Here is a 24,276-nt window from a genome sequence, read left to right on the forward strand (position 1 = left end):
GCCATGAGGAACTGGGATGTTTTCAGCTTCCAGGAATTGTCTACAAATCCATGCAACATGGGGCCGTGCATTATCATGCTGCAACATGAGGTGATGGTCGTGGATGAATGGCACAACAATGGGCCTCAGGATCTCGTCACGTTATATCTGTGCATTCAAAATGCCATCAATAAAATGCACCTGTGTTCGCTGTCCATAACATATGCCTGCCCATACCATAACCCCACCGCCACCCTGGGCCACTCGATCCACAACGTTGACATCAGCAAACTGCTCACTCACACGACGCCATACACGCTGTCTGGCATCTGCCCTGTACAGTGAAAACTGGGATTCATCTGTGAAGAGAACACCTCTCCAAAGTGCCAGACGCCATCGAATGTGAGTATTTACCCACTCAAGTCAGTTACGGCGACGAACTGCAGTCAGGTCGAGACCCCGATGAGGACGACGAGCATGCAGATGAGCTTCCCTGAGATGGTTTCTAACAGTTTTACAGAAATTCTTTGGTTATGCAAACCGATTGTTGCAGCAGCTGCCCAGGTGGCTGGTATCAGATGATCTTGGAGGTGAAGATGCTGGATGTGGAGGTCCTGGGCTGGTGTGGTTACACGTTGTCTGCGGTTGTGAGGCTGGTTGGATGTACTGCCAAATTCTCTGAAACGCCTTTGGACACGGCTTATGGTAGAGAAATGAACATTCAATTCACAGGCAACAGCTCTGGTGGACATTCCTGCAGTCAGCATCCCAGTTGCATGCTCCCTAAAAACTTGCGACATCTGTGGCATTGTGCTGTGTGATAAAACTAAACATTTTAGAGTGGCCTTTTATTGTGGCCAGCCTAAGGCACACCTGTGCAATAATCATGCTGTCTAATCAGCATCTTGATATGCCACACCTGTGAGGTGGATGGATTATCTCGGCAAAGGAGAAGTGCTCATTAACACAGATTTAGACAGATTTGTAAACAATATTCGAGAGAAATAGGCCTTTTGTGTACATAGAAAATGTCTTAGATCTTTGAGTTCAGTTCCTGAAAAATGGGGGAGACAAAAGTGTTGCTTTTATAATTTTGTTTAGTGTATTAAGGGAATCATTTAAGCGCTCAATTATTTTTTATCATTTCAACCTGAAAACTTCCACTGTTTCAGATGTAACCTGTTAGTTAGGAACACGTTTTTTTTTTTTTTTTGTGATTTCACTGAAAAGTCTTCAACATGTAGAGAGAGACAGTGTCACACATAACATCTTTTTAATCAGCGTAGAGCGAGAGATGATCTCACCTGCCGCCCCATCAGAGTTTCATACATTATTCATGCCTGAGAGGTCTAAAGAAGCACAGACTGCCACACACCAGACTCTTGTGCCTGTGCCCTCAGCCAGCTGGACAAAGAATCTCCAAAGCTTAGAGGACACTGTGTGTCTGCTGTCCCTTGACCCACTGCAGCAGGCTTCAGATGCACGCTGTGCCACAGACTGAACCCTCGGCCAAATGTAATGTCATGAAAATCATCAATCAAGTGCAAGGAAGCTCTCCACATGGAGACTGGCTTCTTGGAGAAACACAGCATTTGAATTCACACTGCAGGAACACAGAAGCCCAACTAATTACGAAGAAAGTCATTACTGATTGCGGGAGATTTCCTGTGGGCATTACACCGTTCCTCTGAGAGGATTAGAGCTGCCTCACTAGAAAGAGAAAGGATTATTTTCACTAGCCAATATTTTATTCATGTTCGTTTTGTTTACATGAATATGGAAATTAATTTAAATTTGTTTTGTTTTGGTTTTTTTGTAAAAGAAAATGTAACATTTCTTATTGGAGGCATCCGGTCCAGCCACTTGCAGAAATAAAACCCATCACTGTCCTCCTGTGGCATTTGAAATGAGATTAGTGAAGCTGTAAATTAATTAGCAGAAATAAAGCCTTTATGTTCGGCAGTCATGATGGCTATTTAAGACCCTGAGTATTTTTCATTCATGGCTTTTCATAATTTTGCAGAGCAGTTTTTATGTCTAATGGAATCTGGCATGACGTGATCTCATAGCTCCACTAGTGATCGACTCGTTTGGATTTTTCAGTGGCTGATGCCAATACAGTGGAGTGCAAAAGTAGCATTTTTACCCATTTTTTCATTACAAATTATTTTATAAGCTTAATTTGAGTGAATAGAATGGACATGAATTAATATGTCCTATTTTAATGACTTGAACCTTTGAACTTTACATTCTTGGTGTAGAACGATTGATTTTAGAACATCTTGTGTTTCAATGAAAATCTCTGACCATTTGTAAAAATGGAGATCATGGACAATGTCATATATTTCCTGGTTTGATTGGTGACCTACAAATAGTCCAGAATAATATTTAAAACATGTTAGTCACTACTATCATATTTTCAGTGAAGATTCAGACTTTTGAACCCCACTTTAATGTCACATCACATGTGATGGATATAACATTTATTCATATCCATATCACCACAAATTATATGGATATAAATATTCTGACATTTAATAGACGTAGTATTTACAATTAAAATATTATTTAATATTTATATAAATGCTATTTATTAGGAAAATTCTGTAAAAAAAAAAAAATGTGTGTTTACATTGCTACACCAGTAGGTGGTGATAAGTGATAATCTTAATAAGTGAGTCATTTAATAATTCAGTCAACTGATTCATTCAAACACTGATTCATTCAGGATTTAAACATCTTTATAAGTGAGTGGTTGAAACATTTACTCAAACAATTCATCCAAACTCAGATTCATTTAAGAATGAAACAAGTGAATGAGTCGTTGAATCATCCACTCACATGTTCAAAACAGTGTGTTGATCACTACGGTCAATTCTGTTGTGGCTTTGATTGGAACTAGTTTCATTTGTGCAACAAAAAATTTAAAAAGTAATAAACAATTTGTAAATAATGTCAATTTAATTAACTTTTTATTTATTGAACTGTTGTAATAAATCGTAATTGTCTTGCTCATATGATATTGCTTAAGCATCACCACATATAAAATTGCTGAGAGTACTGTAACTGCTATTTGGGACGCCAGTGAGCTGTACTCAGTAGAGAAAGCACCACATTGTCGCAGAGATGCAGTGTATATGTATGTGATGTAGTGCGTGTGAAATCCAAAGTGACAGTGAAATCGCATAAAGATTTCTGCTCTTCCTTTTCAAAGGATGTAGCCTTTCGTTTATCCTAAACCTAGACTTCTCTCCACCAAATAACACCTTGAAATGTGAAGCCATCATAAAGAGTTCAATAAAAGCCACTGCGCTCAAAAATGTAGCCACAACCTTGCTATACAAAAGAGCAAGAGAGAGAATGTCTTTTAATGCTGGCTGCGATTGTTTGTTTGTTTTCTTGAACTCTCAGAGTGGAAAACTGGGGCGTGAATGGATGGAATCAGACATGTTGCTTTTCTGCCTGTGAATAAAGTATGTGCTTTGTGTCCCTCCAGGGGCTTTCTGTCAGCGCTGGTGTTGGCGGCTTTGTTCTGGCGTAGGTGATTTGTCTTGTCTTATCCTCATTTGTCACCTCTGAAGTGTCTAATGGAAGACGCTCTGTTGGGCGTGTCGAACGTTTGATGTGAACATGTGGCTTTGCAGCTTAGCATCGGTGGGCATCAGCGTCCACGTGGCTGATTGCTTGTTTTGGTGGAGACGGTTCGTACCACCCAATGTTTTAATTCGAAATGTGGCCGATCACAGACAGCCCTCCTGTGGCATCTTAAAAAACAAACAATTTCTTTTCCACGGGTGTTGTATCAGCTTACACCTTTAGAGGATTATTTTTTATTCTAGGGTTTGTCCATATACTATTGCTGTTGAATTATGTAAAGAAAGCAGTAAACACATGGATTTGATTTATATGTAGTGAAGGCTTGAGAGCCCGGTTTGTCTTTCTGGCAGAGGTTTGGACATCTTTTTCTGATGTTTATTTGTGGTTACTTTACTGTTTTATTCTTATGTCTCTTTCCGAGATAAAGTTGTCACAGCTATGCGTAGAACACAATGTTTTTATCTTTGAATATGTCAAGATTCAGCCCTCGTCTGAGCCAAAGAAAGTGTCTCCCTGGCAGGAGGATGCTGTAATTTCTCGTACTGCTCTGGGTCTTGATTAAATTAAAGTAAGACAGTTAATCACTTAAATGTCAAAGATCCATGGAAATTGTTCACAGTACTTTTTCTATTTTAGCACCAAATACAGAATTAAAATAATTTCATAAAAAAACTTATTGCTGAATATTGGCACCATTGAACTTTAATGAAATTGAATTTTCTTAACAGGATGTAATAAGCCTTTTCTGGTGTTCGTTTGAATCTGTGATGAGACCTGCTGTGATCTGGAGTAATCTCTTCATGTTAGACGCTTTTGATGGATAATCAGTTGCCACTGGATTAGCTACACATTTACATTCCCATACATTTGAAAGAAAATTATATCTGTCCATCTCTGCGGATAGAATATTTCTCCTGGCCTCTTTTTTTTTCTTTTTTTTATTTTTGTTTTTTTTTATGTTTTTAGGTGTTTTTACTGTTTAGTCTTGAGGGTGAAGGGATTAGCCATTTGCCGTGTGTGGATTTTTGTTATGTGTTTTGTGTTTGAGTTCACATAGAGGCTATTGTCTCTAAAGGAGCCCAGAGGAAGCTCTGTGGAAAAGAAAGTTTGGGGGTCAGCACACAAACACATTGAGCCTTGGTGTGCATGTAGGCAGTGTGAATGCGTCTTGAGATGCATTTTTAGAGCTAGTTTTAATTTGAAAATTAAAGTCGTTTTAAAGTCATTTTAAAAATGGCACGGTGATTTCATGAGACTCAGACAAAACAATGAGCAAAAGACAACCAATGTATGTTTTATTTTCTACTGACTTTTGCATGGGAACATCACAACTTGTGTGTGTGTGTATGTGTGTAGACTACAGTTCAGATAAATGCTGTTCTCTTGAACTTTGTATTTATCAAAGAATCACAAACATATATACACTTATTAGGTAAGATATTATAATGATAATAAAGATATACTTTTCTTTTGACACCTCATTTATTTAAAAAATATTGCAAAAAAATTTCCAGCAGAATTTTTTTTCTTTTTTGTTACACTCTGTTAACTGCCAATGAAAGTGATGAAAATACCAAACATAAAATAAAATAAATAAAAAATGCACACAGTTGTGTCGAGTACATTCATTATGCCAAATTCTTTTTATTTCTGTAACACTGTCCACTTTAACTTCACAGATGCAAACAAAAGTCCATCTGCTCAGTGCTTGATCTTCTCATCTGAATCTGGAGCAGCAGCGTTCGCTTGCATTGTCCATGGATTCTCGCTTTCCTATTCACATTTCACTATAATGACCGCAGCATCAAAGGGTGCCAATGATAGAGGCAGCATCTAAAAACCTCTTAATGTGTTCCTGTTATTCTTCTGCCAAAGAAGACGCGGCCTGCCGACAGCACGAAAATGAAAAGACCTGAATTTTAAAAAAGACACGTGGTGTCCTAAAAATTACGTTAGACACTCTGAAGGATGCTTTTGTTGTTTCAGTACACCATGCAAATAAGACATGATCTCAGTCATTTGCCTGTGAAAAAATACCTTTCTTGTCGCCTTTGATCTTTAGATGAAGACACTCTGAAGGATGCTTTTGTTTTTGATCTTTAGATGAAATCTGGGAAAAAAGCCTTGGCAGCGTCCATCAGGTTTGCTCATTTTCTTGCTCTGTTTTTGTCTCTGATGGATAATTAGATCTTATGAGGTGCTGGTTGATCATTCCTTCTTCACCGAGCCAGTATCCTGTGAGGTCACCAATGCCCTGGGCAGCACCAACATCAGCCGTAACGTGGATGTTTACTGTGAGTCTAACTGCTGCATATAGATGCATGTTTCCTCTCTTTTGATATCTTAAAGGAATTGTTTATTAAAAAAATATTCAAGAATTTTTTTTTTTTTGTAATTTCAAACTCACATGACTTTCGTTCATAAATATTCTTTTGTGTATACCAAAAGTGAATGAATTTGTGTTTGTATTTTTAGTTGTTGTTTGTGTGTTTTTGTTTGTGTTGTAGTGGGACTTCGTGTGGATGGGGGATCTGATGGTGTGTAGGTGGATCGGGGATTGGAAACCCTTCACTCACCATTGTCTGGATGAAAAGAGGCCATGGAGTCGTATGTATTTGCTCTGCACTGCTCATAAAACTTGCAACAGGGATGTGCAAAAATAGGCTCACATTCATTAGCTTAAGCTAATTTATTTACAATGCAGCTAAACACAGGCTGCTCATCATGTCATCTCATTAAACTATGACAGGTACAACATTTTGAACACATTTAGAATTGTTGTTAAATTTTTTACATCTAATATTTATATTTTATATATAAATTTATTTTTAGCTAACACTAAATAAACCTTTCTGAAAGGTTGAAATATTCTGAAATATTTCTTCAAGTTCAAGTTTTTAACTTTTTTCAAAACTTTCAAAACAGGGCCTTGTTGAACCATAGTATATACTGTACGTTGAAGTCAAAAGTTTACATACACCTTGCAGAATCTGCAAAATGTTAATTATTTTACCAAAATAAGAGGAATCATACAAAATGTTTATTTATTACTGACCTGAATAAGATATTTCATAAAAAGATGTTTACATATAGTCCACAAGAGAAAATAGACTAAAAGTTGAATTTATAAACTTTTTGAATTTGAAGATCAGGGTAACTTCTTGTAACTTATTTTGTCTTCTCGGAAACATGTAATCGCAGTACTAAATGAAAAGAAAATATGATATTTAGGCAAAATAAGAAAAATGTACACATCTTCATTCTTTTCTGTTGTTTTGTTTTGGTTTTTATGTTATGTTATTGTGTTAGGGTTTTAATTTTACTTCTTTTGGACTGATGCACTGCAACACCCGCTGACTGCAATTAAACAGCTTGGAAGACCAAAAACAATTTTTAATGTGACTCCGATTGGATTTATCTGAAAGAAGAAAGTCATATACACCTAAGATGCCTTGAGAGTAATTCATGGGCTAATTTTCATTTTTGGGTGAACTAACCCTTTAAGGACAAACAAGGGACTCATGAACAACTATGACTAAACAAAAAACACAGCTGTGGATCATTCAGGTAACAACACAGTATTAAGAGTGAAGTGTATGTATGGGTTTTTTTTCGGTTTATTTTATTATTTTATCTATTTTTTTTTTTTTTTTTTTTTTTTGTATTTTTTGTTTACTTTATTTATATGTAATTTATGCAATTTGTGTGTGGTGTTTTTAAACATTTTTGAACCGGGTGTGTATTATTTTTTTTTATAATATATATATATATATATATATATATATATATATATATATATATATATATTACTTTAAAAAAAAATACCTGTATACCTATTCTAGTTTAAAAATTGTAGTTTTGAATTTAAATTAGTACAATCTTGAATTCTACTCCCTTCACATTTTAATTCAGTCTTCAATTCTGCATTTAGGAATTTTACTGGAATTAAAACTGCACTCTCACTTAAATTATGAATGACACACAACCCTGACGTATAGAATTTTATTCAGCTCTCCATCTGGGCTTGATGAATTATCAGACACACACATGACTGATCTGTTTTTGATGATGATAGCAGCTGTGACAGTTGAGTTTCAAGGGCTAATGGACCCTCAGTAGAGCATATTGTGTTGTTTGGGTCGTCATCTGTTAGGATCTGACAAGTGATGTCGAGATGAATTCGAAACTCAAGAAAGAAGCTGTATTTGCGACTACAGTGATGGTTAATTATAGATGCAGTTCTGCTTCATGAATTTGCTTCAAAAAAAAAAAAAAAAAAAAAAATGAGCAAGAGAATACTTTTTAATGATGTCTACAAAGTTTAGACTGTGGCATTGTTATTTTTTTCTTCAAACATCTGTTACCTTGCAGGTGCTAAGCAACGAGAACACCTTGACACTGAAGGGAGTGAGACAGGAGGACGCTGGGAAATACGTATGTCGAGCTGTGGTGCCGCGAGTGGGAGTGGGAGAGAAGGAGGTCATGCTTACGGTCAACGGTAAATATTTTCAATGTTTTGTTTATATTCAGTCTGCCGGTCTGATCAAGACCCTTCAGCAAATTCTCATTTGCTTCTGATTTTGATTGCTCTGACTCACAAGAGCTGGAAGAGGCTCTCAAAAGCAGGATCAGGCCACATTTCACTCAGGCTAAAGGGGATGTTTTCTACACTGTTTATCTTTGCAATAACTGAGACATGTTCTATGACCCTCAGAGATATGGGCGCCGTAATCAGGAGAGATGATCTTGAATCGCTCTCATCATTTCTTCTCACTCGTCAATAGATGACAGGCCTGGGGCACATGAGGCAGTGTGATTTTCTTTAAGGACTCTACCAGGTTTCTGAATCAATACGGGCATATTGATTAACCCCATGCTTCAAGAAGTGTATTTACCTGAAATGTAATAAAAAACAATATCACAGGCCATTCGGGGCAGCTCGAATACTATACCAGCATGGCCCATATACATATGTGCTTTGGTTGTTTTGCTTTGTCTTGCTGTAGGCATCATTTTATTGGTTATTCTCTCTCCCGAAGAGCTCATGAAAAAGTGTTATGGAGCTTTGTATGCTTTATCCATTTGTTTTGATGGAAACTTTTAAGTCCTAAGGGCTTTGCAATAACACCGGCCTGCTCCTGTGAGGCAATAAGCCTGTTCAGCGCTCTATGAATTCTTAATCTTTGCTGTTTTTCCTCTTGTGGTGTTACAAGGTTGAGATCTGGCCCGGGTCGCCGTGTGTAACTGTGGGCCTCCTTGAGTCCTTGTGTCTAATCCAGTCTTAAAGGAACAGTTCAGCCAAAAAATGAAAATTCTGTCATTGTCTAATCCAGTCTTAAAGGAACAGTTCATTCTGAAGGTGTTCTATTAAATGTCAACTTTGTGTCTTCTATTGAATGTTATTTTTTTATTATGTTAGAAAGTGAGAATGTTTGTCTTTGGAATTTTAAGATTTTGAAATGAGTGAAAGTGTATAAATTATTATCCATACATGTGAACGCTGTGAAGTGCAGATTTCTGTTGATAATATAATTTTTTTTTACCTTACAAATGGTTGCTTGAGCAAAAAATGCTATTTATGAAATCAGCACCCCAAATTTAGTATGTGAGAAAGTGCATGTAACTGTAGCAAATGTGGTGCAGGGCAGTGTACTTTGATGTCCTTTTTTGAAACTTGAAAAAGCTATCATTACTATTTTTTTAATGTATTGGAAAAAGCTACATACAGTATATACACTCCAAACATCGCCTTTTGTGTTCCACAAAAACAAAGTAATACAGTTTTAAAAATGCAACAGCGGTGTAAGGTCACTCTTGAGGTCTTTATCACAATCTAGCACTGACAAATACTTTGAATTCAGTCAGGCTAAACATTTCAAACCCAAATATTTTATGGAGTCTGTAAAAACGCCCACAATGTAAATGAAGTTGTGTTCCTGATGCAAATCAAGAGCTCTAAAAGTCAAGGTCTATATGATAATGTAGCTCAGTCACCTCATTGTCAGAGATAGATCTTGATGACATTTTGTTTAGGATGTGAATATGGTAATAATGCAGCAACACCAAGTTTTGAACACCAGTTCATTTGTGATGATCAAGCCATTTGATTGTTGTGCTTGCTTTAGTTTAATCAGGTTACAAGGGTAAGTAAATGAAATAATTTTATTTGGCATTATACCATTACAATATAGCTCAACTTGAATATTCTGTCATTATTTACTCCAAAAATCTGTTTTTCTGAATATCACATTGTACAGAAGAAAGAATGTCATACAGGTTTGGAATGACATGCGAGTAAGTAAATGAGAGCACTTTCATTTTTGGGTGAACTGTCTCTTTAAGAAATGTGCATGTGTATGCTTATGATAATGAGATGAGTTGGTGCTTTAGTGCTTGAAATTAGATGGATTAGGCAGATGATGAATGGGAAATATGATTACTGATATTATAATAGATTTTTTGTGTATCCAAATTTGTTTGAGTTAGTTAGGATTAGAGTGTGTTTGTTTAACACAGATGATTTTGTATCCTTGATAACCAGACCCCTTAAAGACGTGCATGAATGAGACGCCTGATGGAAACAGATCGATGTCACTATGCTTCTTGTGACCCTCATCTGAGAAAAAAGGTGCTTTTAAACTTTTTCAAAATGTACTCCAATTTCTGCACCTTAAACTTCAAAAAGTCCAAAGAAACAAAACACGCTATGCTCTAATGCATCACGGCTTCTGGTTCAGGCTTGGCTTTTATATTGAAGTTAAAAATGAAAAGATCAGATTCCTGTCTGCTAGAGGTTGAATTTAACAATGATTTTTAACCTCAGTGCAGTCTCTTAAAATCAAGAGCAAAATACTCATTAACAACTCAGAATGCAATTTCAGAAGCTTGTTACTGAAGTGTTGTTGAATGAAGTTTGTGACCATTCTAAGGTATTTTTCATGCTCATTAACAACAAATTGTGTCCGAGAACCACCCATAACATTTTCTGAACAGCTCCCTGCCGCCCCTCTAACTTCTGCTGCTTTCTGTCCACCCATTAGATGATTCTTTTTACTTGCTAGAAGCCGAAAGTGAAGAAAGGATGAATGATAATGTTTGAAGCACAAACAAGAGAGGTCAGGTTAAATCGCAAAATAGAATGCAACCAAATGCGACCCAGCTACAGCTTTTATTGCAGTGGTTTTCAACTTTTTTGACCCCTCAATATATGCTGTAAGATTTTTTCAGTACATACTTGTTTTATTGCTTGTAAGTTGAATTAATTATTATGATTACTAATTTTAATAAATTTAAATGCATTTAGCCCTTGAAGGTTTGCTGAGGCCCCCTAGTGAAAAATGACCATGAACCTAATGGTAAAAGACTGTAAAAATGCTACAGTAAAAACCTGTTAAATGGTTAACGGTAAGTTCCCCTAATATATACAGTTTAAATCTGCATTGGACATTACATGTAATTTTATGGTAGTATAACGTTTTTGGAAGTGGGAAAAAGAATGTTTTATTTTTTGCAGATAATTGTTGTTTGTTGTCTTTTACAGAATTGGATTGTATTTTTTATTGTATGTTTATGTATTTTTTATTATTTTTTTTTTGTTATTTTTATTTTTATTATTTTTGTTTTATTTTTATGGGTTATGAGGCTTTATGTTTTATGAGTCAGTTGTAGTAGATGATCAGGCCTTGCCAGGCACGGAGTGAGACGCGTGACTGCACCTTCCTCGTGCGGTTCGGTCTCACATCCCGCTCTCTCTCCTTTCTCCGCTCATTTCCCGTCTGAGCCTGAGAGATAAAGCTGTTTAATTACAGCCCTCATTTATGGCCATGATCCCCTGTCAGATTTGTTTGGCTCCCCAAGAGGACACGATCTGAACAGGCTGCTGCTGGAAGAGCACAGAAAAAGCATCCCACCCCTCTGCCCGACTGCAGCCTTTGAGTGTGCGTGTGATTAAGAGGGTGCCGGGGAAAGCGAGAGCATTGTCTCGCTCTCTCTAGAGAGACGGAGCTTCAGTGTACAGAAGACTCCTGCATGCTGCTGGGATCTGTAATTGATGGGATAGTACTCGCGCACTGAGACACCCGAATTCCAATTAAAATGAAAATCTGTTTTCGTATAGACACACATAATGGACCTCAATTTCAATCTGCTGTGGAAGGAGAAATGGAAAAGTTATGATTGTTTTTATTATGATTTTATCTCCCCCTTTTCTTTCACTTTTAATTATTTTTGAAATTATGAAGTTTACCCTAAGCATTATTTTCAGTTGAATAAGATGCAGTGGGAAGAGTTAAATGACTAGCTCATCAAAAAATGAGAATTCAGTCATTATTTACTCACCCTCATGTCATTCCAACCTCGTATGCCTTTCTTCAGTGGAGCACAAAATGTAAATTGTTGGAGAATACCTTGCCACTTTTCAATATAATGAGCACTGGAACTGTCAAGCTCCAAAATGACAAAAAAAAAAAAAAAACTTAAAAGTGGTCCATGAAATCCATGTTCAAGTCTTCTGAAGTCATATGATATGAAATTTAAGTTGTTATTCAGTGAATAACAAATCTTAACACCCTCCTTAGCTCTCTTTGGTGCATTTGTGAAAAATAGCTATGACGAAGAAAAGTTCATGTCAGTATGAAATTGAATGAAAATAACCTATCTTTTCTAAATGCATCCTATTGATCTTATTGTGAATGGTTCATCCGTGCATGTGTCATTTTTAAGTTTTACTTACATTTTAAAAATAATAGTTGACCTCTGACCTCTGGCCATCTAATATGTATATGAGTTTGTTTCTTCATGGGAACAGATTTGGAGAAATTTAGAATGACATCACTATGAAAAATATTAATTGTGTGAAAAACCTTTTGTAATAAATTCAGTAAAAACACACCCTATGTTTTTTTTTTCTCAATAACTATTTTTTTTTTTTTTGTCATGTGTTTTTTGATTTTGTTTGTAAAGTGTTTGTTTGTTGATTTTATATTTGTCTGCTAATTTGCACATACTCTCTTTTTGTTTAAGTGCCTGATTCACTTAACAAAATATGCAAATCAGGTAACATTGTGAATAAGGTCACAAAATCTAACAATTCAGACACCTGAATCTGTTTTTTTTTTTTTTTTCTGGAAGTGTGCCTGGTTATAATGCTCTTTTCCATCATTTGATGAATTAGGGCTGCAGTGATCAATGGTGAATAGGAAAATGTACATGAACATCTCTTTTAAAGGAAATTTCATTTACCATAATGATGAAAATTGTGCCAATCAAATAGCACTGAGTTTTGTGCATAAGCCACAATCTATAATGAGCCTAATTTACATAGAAAGGATGTTTACATAGAAAGGTGACTGGTTGTGGACGGTCAGTGAATAAGAAGCAGTGAAATAACGCATGCAAAAGTTTGTCCCTGATTCTTAAATCTTACACCTGATCTTAAGAGGTCATCATAACCAGTTTGGAGATCATGAAAACAGGAGCGTATGTCCTGTCATCTCTGTTCTCAGGAAGGATGTGTGCTGATGTGGTGTGCAGGCGGTTCAGCTGTCAGACAGGGAGCTTGACAGTCTGTTGTTTGTTTCAGGGCCTCCCACCATCTCCAGCACACAGACACAGCAGGCTCTGTACGGGGAGAAGGGCCAGATCAAGTGTTTCATCCGCAGCACCCCTCCTCCAGACCGCATTGTGAGTTCTATCTGTCCCTCCAACTACCTTTGTATTCAGTGGTCAAATATTCCTGAATCATATTAGAGATGGTCAAATCAACATTTAGTGGTCAGATATATCTCAATCATGTCAGTAGTTTTCAAATCTAGTATTTAATGTTTATTTACTTAAATAATATTATTAAAATATGATTTTAAAATGTTAATAATAATAATATTTATATACACTACTGTAAAGTTTGAGGGCAGTAAGATTTTAAAGAAATTAATACTTTAGTTCAGCAAAGGTGAATTAAATTGATTAAAAAGGGCAGTAAATACATTAATATTCTTATAAAAAGATTTATATTTCAAATAATGTTGATCTTTTATATTTATCAAAGAATCCTAAAAAAATTATGATGGTTTCCACCAAAATATTAATCAACACAACTGTTATCGACATTGATAATAATAAGTAATGCTTCTTGTGCAACAAATCAGCATATTAGAAGGATTTTTTCAGATTTGTGTGTACTGCAGACTGGAGTAATGACGCTGAAAATTCAGCTTTGGATCACAGGAATAATTTGGTTTTAAAATATATTAGATAGAAGACAGTTCATTTAAATTTTAGTGTTATGTTTTATTGTATTTTTGATCAAACAAATGCAGCCTCGGTGAGCTTAAGAGACTTCTTTCAAAAAAAATAAAAAATTTAAAGCCTTGCCAAACCCAGACTTTTGAATGATGGTGTAATAACATAGTTGTAAAATCAGGTTTCATTTTATATTTATCTGTTTCCTAAGTCGAAAGTGAACCGTGGTTGGTCATTTTACATGTTGGTCATGTGGTTCCTTTTATGTCTAAATGGTCAGTTCTAAGCCAGAATAAGGCTAGAGTCTGGCTACTTGAGACTACCTTCTGTCTGTCTGTTTAGGTGAAAAACTGTTAAGAGGTGCAATGAAAAAGATTTAATGCTTTTAGACTTTTTATGCATTGAACAGATCTTTTAAAACATTGAAGATCTATTAAAAAGGATTTATAGCTTGAGTGTTTGGATTTATTTCAGTGAATTGAGTTTCTTTAACTCTGATTCACAAACTGTATGTGTGGTTGTGTGTGCAATTTCTAGACGTGTGGACTGTAAAAAAAAAAAGTATTCAAAACTTTAATGAAGATACATGTTTTTCTTTTTTTACTGGTTGAATTCATTTTCTTTTTTTAATTAAATGTTTTGATTGAACTTAAAATGTCAAGTTTCCGTGACATATGCTGTAATTTTAACTCATTACAGTACTAATTACAGTAACCCGCAATAGTTCAGTGTAAATTGTTTCCTGTATTTACATGGTTACAAACTGTTCATTTAATTTTATGCCCAATCTCCTGTTTTCTAAGGGAAATGTACGTTATGAAGACTAAAGTGCTCATTATCTTGTGTTTTTTAAGTTAGATCATGGTGCTCATTATACTAAAATGGTGAAAAAAACTTTTGAAATACCACCACACACAGACCTTCAACACTTGGTGTATGAAACGATCAATCACTTTAAATAGAGGAACAAACTCCTCCTGACATCACAGGACAACGAGTGTAAATCAAATTGGCAAACCGTCAGACAGTGCAACCGTATTAATTATTCATGTCCCGATGCATGCTGGGAAGAGGCTGAATGGTCTGAACCGCAAAAGCATTTTTTCAGCCTAGGACTATTTGAACTAAAAAGTGCATTAATTCAACTGACCTGCTGCGCTTGTGGGTTTGACTTATGAATGGAATGAAAAAAAAAAAAAAACAGCATGTCATAATAACAAAACAGCACTGAGTTGCTTTACTTGTGTTCCTGGAAGTTGCAAAAACTTTGCAATAGAAAGTAAGCCCATAAAATTGGTTTATTTTTTAGCATTACTTACTTCATAAGCATTATATAATCGTTAATGCTTCTATTTTATGCAGGCATGGTCATGGAAAGAAACAGTGCTAGAATCAGGAACATCGGGCCGTTATACGGTGGAGACCGTGAGCACAGAGGATGGTGTCATCTCCACCCTCACCATGAGCAACATCGTTCCTGCTGACTTCCAAACCATCTACAACTGCACCGCATGGAACAGTTTCGGCTCTGACACGGAGATCATTCGCCTTAAAGAGCAAGGTAAAAATCAATTTACACCGCATCCTAAACAACCAAACTGCAAAATATAACATTAAATAAAGCAATTAATCAGTACTTGAGATTATTATTGCCGTAGTTTGAATACTGTAGTTCTGGCCACAATGTTGCAGAAATTGAAACTGTTTCTAAAATAGATTCTGCTGTAGCTCACTGCATATCGCCGTCACAGCTAGTTAGGACAAAAATTCTGATTAACTTGGAAAAGATACCTTTTAATGCAGGTCACGTCGCATCTGGTTAGGACACGGTGTTAAATGCCTCATTTGTGTGTGAGTGAGTTTTACTCACGTCTTGCAGTGACTTGATTTTTCAGAGCATTAGGGCAAAGACTGGATCATAGTCTGTTTATTCAGGTAAATTTCATCTACTTAAATATGTGGATTACCTTAATGGAATTCTGACATATTCATAACTTCCTTTTGTAACCTAATTTAAACAGCCCTTAATCCTTTTTACTTGCCTTTATGATTTCTTTGAAATATTTAAATGAAATTAGATGGTATTTTTTTATTCAAATACTGGCCCATTTTCCTCTAGTAAAGCTGACTCCCAAGGTGCAGAGCTGAGTTATTCAAAGAGGTCAGCTCATTCCCATAGGACTTAATGGAAGACTGTTGGAACACGACTTCATTATGTCTCCTCAAGTGACAAACAGGTTCCTGATCGGGACTGTGCACATGTTGCTTGGCTTCTACGTTCTGTCTCTGGTTGTTTGATGATCCCAGCGGTTCTGTGTTCTCCTCAGGGTCTTTGCGCTTGGCCGTCATCATTGGGGTTGCAGTGGGAGCTTTCCTGGCTCTCATCGTCCTCATTGGGACCCTGGGGGCTTTCTGCTGCGCTCGACTGCAGAGGAGTAAGTGAGCTCATTGTTTCTACAGAGACAGAAACACAGAGGCGACTCGCACCGCATGTCCACTGAGACACCCACCGTTTTTAGACTCAACTTGTGACGCTGTGTTGCACCATGTAGCACGACTTTATCCACACATGCACAAAAGTGTTGGAGTATCTAATTAAAAGGAGCGCCGCTTAACTACTTTTTCCGTAGCATAACAGCTACTCAGATGTTGTCAAATTAGTCTTGTTTTCCAATAAGTTGTTCTTTCAACAATTAGCAGTGTAGCATGACAATACACTACATTACTCTTTTTGTATTATATTGTACAAAGCCTAAAGGAATGTCTGAAATGAATATAATTTAATAATAAATAAATAATTACAAAAAAAATTGCCATTTATCACTGTTTTTATTCAGTTATGTTAATAATGTAGTCTTTAATTTTAATAGTTGTTTAATAGTTATATACCACCATAACTAGATTCTCATTTTTAATCTAAAGAATTAAATAAAATGTTTTACATTTACAAATTTACTGCATTCATGCTGAATAAAAATATAATTTTCTTTCCAAAAAAAAATTACTGACCCCAAACAGCACTGTATATATAAAGATTTATTCTTTTAAGCAAATCACTCCGCTTGTGACTTACATTATAGTTTGAAGTTCATACATTTTTGAAACCGTATGGTTAGTTCAGTGTAGTTAGCTAATTTAACATGTAATGCAGCTACATGAGTTCAAAAAGGAGAATTGATATTAGTTTAACTACTTCAACTTACCCGTAGCTTAAAGCTCTGCAAGCCACATTTTCAGAGTAGCTTCCCCAACACTTCACCTCACTCACGTCTTAGTCTATCTGAGGTCTTTATTGTCTTATCTTGCCTTTCGCAAATTGCCTCCATTAAGCGGCAAGCCCCTGACTTTATCTGGCCAGGACTGTAAAGACCTCATTTTTTAACAAGTGATATTTCTTTCTTCGCATGTTGTGACCGTGCACCACAGAGGACATGCACCTGGTGATGTCATCACTCCCAGTGTCCCTCTCTTCTCGGCAGCGAGAGCTCTCCGGCACGTTAAAAAGTGAAAGTAAGCCCTTCTATCACCTCTTAGTGGCCAGGTTCTGGGAAAATATAGACATGCATGTTGTTCACGAGCGATTGCTGCATGTTTGCGAGTGTGTGAAGGGATATTCAGAATCATGTCAAAGCTCAGCGGAAGCTGTAGGATGTAGTGTGGTTCTCATCACCATGGCTAATCAGAACGATTTCTGCCAGATCTCAAAGGGGTTGTATCTGCTAAAAACGACATCAGAGTGGAGATTGTCCATAAGGACCATAACGCAACCAGAGAACCGGAAGAACATGGCAACATGAAGCAAATGATGGTGAGTTTGCACTCCTAACCTCCCTCTTCAATTCTCTCTGACTTCCTTTACATCTGGTTCGAGCATTCATTTCAGATAATCTGATGTGAACAGCTCTAAATGCAAGTTGCCTCCTATGGAGTATCAAAGTCAAGCTAGATGGGTTTGAGTACATGTGCATATGCTTCAAATCTGCAAGGTCAATGCTTTTCTTCCTGAAGCCTTTTGTTTGGTTGTTAGTAGATGTTCCCTAGATGCCCTGTGCAACTGTTTTCAAATGAGATGCATTGCCAATAAAAATAAGACTTAATTCTATTTTGAAAAGTAATGTTTTTTACTGTACCGTACATTCTGGTGAGGAAAGTGTTTTTATATAAATCATAGCAGTGCGTTTTCCCACAGAGCATATTTTATCATGTGCCTGCATATCAGCCAAATCTCGAAGAGGAAGGATCATGTCTTTGTTAAAATTAGTAGAGGCTGAATCTTTTGCATAAAGAATTGCTGTTCATTTGCATAAAGCTACACTTTTCTCAACCTTGTTGAGTTGCTGGACATGCCCACATCGAGGTAGGATTTGACATGTTTTAATTACATTTTTTATTTGATGGTAATTTTGCATTTAGAATTGCTTGTTGTTTTTTTTCTGTGTGAAATTGAGTCATTCCAATAGGAATCTGCGAGTTTCGTGTGAGGGTGAAAAATTTTCCCATGCAGATGTTGCTCATTTTCAAGTTGCAAAGTACACAAAACTGCTCATTTTTAAACTGAGAATTGTGTGGGCTATTATGCAGTACATTGGACCTGTTTTTGCACAAAATTTCGTTAATGTGACATTGTTCGTAAGAACATGACTTTTCTTTTAGTCTCCCTTTGCCTTTTCCCCTGCAGCACTCAAATCACAGTGCAGCACTGCAGCATCCTTGAACTTTGACCGGGTTCAGATCAGACCTGAGCTTTGAGGGAATTTCCGTTCTTGCTGGATGCTGAAATTCTCTTGTACATGCTTACAGGCTGAAATCAATACCAGTCACACATCTACTGCATCATCTCACTTTCTCTCTTTCTGCTTTTAGATGGAGCGATCGGAGTTTCAGCAAGAGTCTGTGTTGAAACAGTTGGAGGTCCTGCAGGAGGAGGAGAGGGAGCTACAGCACATTAAGGTGATGAACAGAGGGATGGAGAGAAGGGGGGAGAACTCTGCAGGACTCACATCTGTCACCATTAAAGAACCCCAGAGAGTCATTTCTCCATCATACTCATAAAAAACAGATTTAATAGAACAGCCGCGTAATCTCACAGAATCTAATAAAGCAGAGTTGTGGGAACTCTCGCTCTCTGACTTTTTCAGAATTCCTTTCCATGTTCTTTTTCTTTACAGAGTCCATTATAGAAATGTTCACAAATGGACGTGTTGTCATAATGACTGACTGCATGTCAGATCTCCAGAGCCCAAGTTTTCATTATATCCTCTGGTAATTGAGAAGTACTGGGGCATTTGGTAGAATGTGCATGCTAATTCGTTTAATGAATGCTGTTTGGCTAGACTTCAGTCTGGAACTTTTGTCTGGAACTTTTCAGCCTTTCAGATCATTTCAAAAGCTCAATATTTCAATGACTTGTTAGGATCTTTGCAAATTGCACATTTAAGACAAAGCGTCCATCAATAGTCATATTTGCTAAGGCAAGCGTAACTAACCAGAAATGGAAACTTTGTTTTGTGACTGCCTACTGAGTCGCATTTACAGAGAGGAACAAATTTATCAAAAATAAAACAACATCTACTTTCCTTTAGATTTTTATTTATTTAAATAGTATTAATTTATTTAGATAGTATATTTTGAATTGATTTTTTTTGATGGATTTTTTGTAAAACTAACCTACATCATTTAGAATAAAAATTACCCAAGGGTTTTTAGGATTTTAGACTTTGCGTCAGAGATTTATGAACATGTCTATTCTTTACCATCAATATTAAACATACTCATGTAACTCGTTTGATTTACATAAATGGTGAATCGTGGGCTTGCTGATCACACTGTTGCTTGTAGGAACTTTTGCAAAAAGATGACAGTTTCCTAGGGAAATAAAGAACTGTTCCAAAGAGAATGCAAAGTTTCTCATGGGAATACAAAACTTTGGCAAAGAGAACGCAAAGTTTCTCAGGGGAACACAAAACGTTTGCGAATAGAGCACTAATTTTCGTAGGGGAAAGCAAAACTTTTGCAAAGATAAAGCAAAGTTTTTCAGGAGAACGCAAAACTTTTGCAAATGGAGTGCAAGGTTACTTGAGGGAATGCAAAACTTTTGTGATCAGAATGCAACATTTATTATGGAAACGCAAAACACCTGCAAAGCTGACACAACATTTTTAGAGGGAACACAAAACTTTTATAAAGAGAACAAAGTTTCTTGAGAGAATGCAACACTTAAGCAAACAAAGTTTCTCAGTTAAATGTAAAAACTAGAATATCATAGAGAAACTAGAATATCATAGAGACTTGGAAACAGTATCAGTCCAGTTGCTTTGAGTTCTGAGGCACCAGTCAGATTTTCTTCAGGAAATGTAAAAATCGAGTTGGTCATCTTGTTTTCTCCCAACAACCATACCTGCCTTAACAATCTCTCCATGGCAAAACCATCATCATCTCTCAGTCTTCAAATATTCCATTCCATCCAGTATGATTAAGCCACTGGCCCTCATTCGAGATTCAGAGATGTTCGGCCTTGACTCTGACAGCAGTGAAAGTGCACACCATACTGTTTTTTTTCAGGAATCCCTGAGTTATTTCACCTCAGTGTTCCTACAAGGTCGCTAGGATTAAAAAGAGAAAGCGAGAGATATATGTTATCTATATAGAAACTGGCCAAAAATAAAATGTGAGTGAATTTTATGGAGATTATTTCGCATATTTAATGCCGACATGAATCGTCAAGGCCCATTTAATTAGCTGATAACAGGATTTGACTGTTTATGCTGGAGATGACTGTTTCACACCACTAAACCATGTAATCTTCTTAGCGTGGGACAGTTATCAGTCTGTTCCCTAATTTCCATGTCACACTGCCTATAATTAGTGTGAGCTGAACTTGACCTTGGCTTTTTACAGCTTACAAATACATGAGAGGAAAATTACAGTTTCCTATTACTCTTTCTCTCATTTTGCTTTTAATTCAAGCTGAAAGTATATACTGTAAAAGTCCTGTAATATATCAATAATTGTTTGCTAAAATGAATAATTGTGCTAACAGACTTTAGATAAACAGATTAATTTGACGACAAGCTTCATATAAACATCCAGCGAAATGCCAACAAAAACAATAAGAAAAACAAAAAGAGAAAGATTAATTTGATGTGTTAATGATTCATTGACTACTTCGGGGTGAGAATTAATTAAATGGTTTATTTAGCATGGCATTTCAGTGCAAAAAGCCTGTTTTGTCTTATTTCCCTCACATAATAAAAAAGGTCATTGTGAATTCTTATCTCACAATTCAGACTTTAAAAAAAAATAAAATAATAATTGTGGAAGATTTTTTCTTTTCTTCTTTTCAAACTTGTGATTTCAGAGTTTATATCTCACAAACTCTGACTTTTTTCTCACAATTCAGATGTCCTTGAGGTATTTTGAGGCATAAACTCAGAATTGCAAAATAAAAAGTTGCAATTACCTTTATTTCAATATTTTTTTTATTCCCTTGCAGAAAAAAAAACCTGTTTTTCTCACAATTCTCAATTTATATCTCACAATTCTGACTTTTTTCTTGCATTTATGAGAAAAGTAAGAATTGCGAGTTATAAACTCAGAATTACAAGTTTAAAAGCCACTATTACCTTTTTTTGTGGTTGAAAACAAGCTTTATTTATTTAGTTTATATCTCACAATTCAGAATTTCTTCTTAGAATCGCAAGTTATAGCTCACAATTAAGACTTTTTCCCTTAATTGTAAATGTATATATTGACTTTCATACTTTTATTTTTCTCAGAATTGTAAGAAAAAAACTGAATTGTGAGACAGAAAGTTACAATTACCTGGCAGATACACTGAAAAAAAATGATTCATTGAATTTACAAAATTTTTAAGGTAAGTGGTTGCAATCAATTTATATTAGCTACATTTAAATAAACACATTTAGTTTACTAACTTTTAACTTTTTTTATTTAAACATAGCTAAAATAAATTGTTTGCAACCACTTTCCTTAAAAAGTGTAGTATAATTTTTTTTCAGTGTATAATCTTCCAAACGCCTCTCATTTACTTTGAATGGAGTGACGTCAATCGTTGCTGAACTGAATTGTGGGTTCGTTGCGTTGCCAATCAGATTGCTTTATACAAATACCCTGGTGCAGACGCTGGCCAATCACGATAATGCAACTACAGAAAACTAATGTGATTGGCTGTTGTCACTATGATTGTCACATCAGCTCCAAGCTTCAGAAACGCCCTCCATCAAATGTTGACGCTGACGCTCCGTGTGAATGTACCATAAGTGCTTGCATAATTTACATATACATGGTCACTCTTTTACCTATGGCACATTTGCATAAAAGTTGTGCAAATAATTCAGTGATTGATGAAATGTATTTATTTATTTCTATTAATTCAGTGATGGATTATATTTATTTGTGTATAACTTGGATGAGAAGAAGGGATATTACATATTGCTGACAGCCAACCCGAACACAGAGGTCCGAAACCCTGCCACAGCAACCCTCGGAAAACACCGCGTCCCCACCGGCATGTCTTACACCAACATTTACAACACACTGGGCGCCGGTCCCAACCGACTATATGACTACAGCCAGCGTTTCGTTCTGGGAATGGGCAGCAGCTCCATCGAGTTGTGCGAACGTGAGTTTCAGAGGGGATCGCTCAGCGATTCCAGCTCGTTCCAGGACACGCAGTGTGACAGCAGCGTCAGCAGCTACAGCAAGCAGGACGGATACGTGCAGTTCGACAAAGCTAGCAAAGCCTCGGTGTCGTCTTCATCCCACTACTCACAGTCATCGTCCCAGAACTCGGACCTAACTCGACCGCTACAGAAACGAATGCAAACGCACGTTTAACTAGAGGACTGAACATCATATCTACACACTAAAGGTGAGTCACCTGTGCTTCATGCGTCATTCGTGAACAAATACAAACGTTTCAAGCTTGGAAAGGCATTACCGACTTCTCAAGCTCATTTTTCTGTATATTTTGAAAAAGTAACGCGTTTTTTAAATCTCATGTTCTTCGTGGAAGACGTGAGAGTTTGGGAGATGAAAGCGGGGGAAACCAAACCTTGGAGGTTGTTTCATAACATGACAATCAGGAGTCCATCCACAAAGTGGCCATTGACTATCACGGTGAGCCGATCTAATCTGTTCCATGCAGGAACTTGGAACTGTGGGAGAACTTCGAGGGTTGTGTTCATTTTTGTTTTTTATTGAGGAGCCAAACTTGGGCTGCTTAGCAGTTCTTCTACTGTGGCCCAAAGCACAAGGGTGTCCGTTCAATGCCAACCCCAGTGTTTCTCTGCTGATAAAGAGATCTAAATGAGGATAAATTATCCTCCAGAAGTCGTCGCTCAAAATGATCATTCTGTGCTTTTCTAAGGACTCTGTAAGATAGATTTCACTTGTGTGCACTAAACTGTTTTTTAATTACATCTCTTTCCTTGTGTGGTCTCTCGTCTTTACGATTTCATGCTTTGTGTTTTATTTTCCAATGCGAATGTGTAAAAACACACACGGCCAAACTGCATGTGTGGAGAGTTCTTCAGGAGCTTTGCTAACGTGGACATCATAGTGTTTACATGCCAGAGACCAGAATGTAAATCCCAATACTTTATTTTCTCTATGCGTATTAAATGTGAGCTGATCATTTAAACACTTCATGGTTAATAAATGCGTTTATGTATGTACATGTCCTGTGAATTCAGACGCTCTGATGTTAGAAGCTTCTTTTATACCTCCAAACAATGTGTTGTTGTTGTTCTATACATCATTGCACATAAACTCCACATTCTGGTGGGAGTATGATTGAATTATTTTTTGTTCTGATGTTCTGTTTATTTTAAGGCTGCCATATGTTTAAGCTCACTGTTTTAAGTAAGCTTCTCTTTCCTTCAGCCCCACTGAATGTCTGGCATAAACGTTTACATCACTTAATTGGTTAAGGAAGTGCCTCCCGTCAACGGATGAGCCCGCAGAACATTCAGAGTGAAACTTTAACTCGAGCTGTGCATCAGAGCAATCACACTGATCAAATAATCATGATTACAAAATAAGTGTTGAATAAAACAGTGTGTGGGAAAGCTGTGTGGTCATTGAAGTTGAGGCGGCGTCTTTTTTTTTTCTTGGTTTATATTTTTTATGAAAGGACAGACTTCCTGTCAAGTCGGATTATGTCAACAGCAGGTCACCTCACATGTACCAACTGAAATATGCATGCTGTAAAATGAATAGGTTATGAAAGTTTTAACTAATGCTTCCTGCGGTTAGTTAGATATCAAACTTAAATAAAGTTAACTTAACTTACAATTTTAAGTCAAGCATGAGCATATTTTAAGTTGATACAATGCATTATTTCTTATTTCAATGTTGAATTTTAAGTTTTAATAACTAATCAGTGGGAGGACATATCAGATTTTCCTTGCTCTTTTAAAAAAAACAATGTTCAATCTAAGC

General features: G+C 36.5%; 1 protein-coding gene across 1 annotated transcript in view; it reads left to right on the forward strand.

The window, feature by feature from the left end:
• kirrel3a (kirre like nephrin family adhesion molecule 3a) overlaps positions 1-23,922 on the forward strand; it is a 124,334-nt gene extending 100,412 nt beyond the window's left edge. Inside the window, 13 exon segments of the mRNA XM_042733026.1 lie at positions 4,654-4,689; positions 5,764-5,870; positions 6,084-6,116; positions 6,119-6,183; positions 7,948-8,074; positions 13,157-13,257; positions 15,178-15,376; positions 16,143-16,250; positions 17,242-17,325; positions 17,514-17,623; positions 18,679-18,765; positions 20,564-20,572; positions 22,252-23,922. Coding sequence (XP_042588960.1) covers positions 4,654-4,689; positions 5,764-5,870; positions 6,084-6,116; positions 6,119-6,183; positions 7,948-8,074; positions 13,157-13,257; positions 15,178-15,376; positions 16,143-16,250; positions 17,242-17,325; positions 17,514-17,623; positions 18,679-18,765; positions 20,564-20,572; positions 22,252-22,671 — 1,486 coding nt within the window. The 3' untranslated portion in view covers positions 22,672-23,922.
• Positions 23,923-24,276: the final 354 nt, after the last annotated feature.

The sequence above is a fragment of the Cyprinus carpio genome, chromosome B10 (genome assembly GCF_018340385.1).
Source record: "Cyprinus carpio isolate SPL01 chromosome B10, ASM1834038v1, whole genome shotgun sequence".
Lineage (NCBI taxonomy): Eukaryota > Metazoa > Chordata > Actinopteri > Cypriniformes > Cyprinidae > Cyprinus > Cyprinus carpio.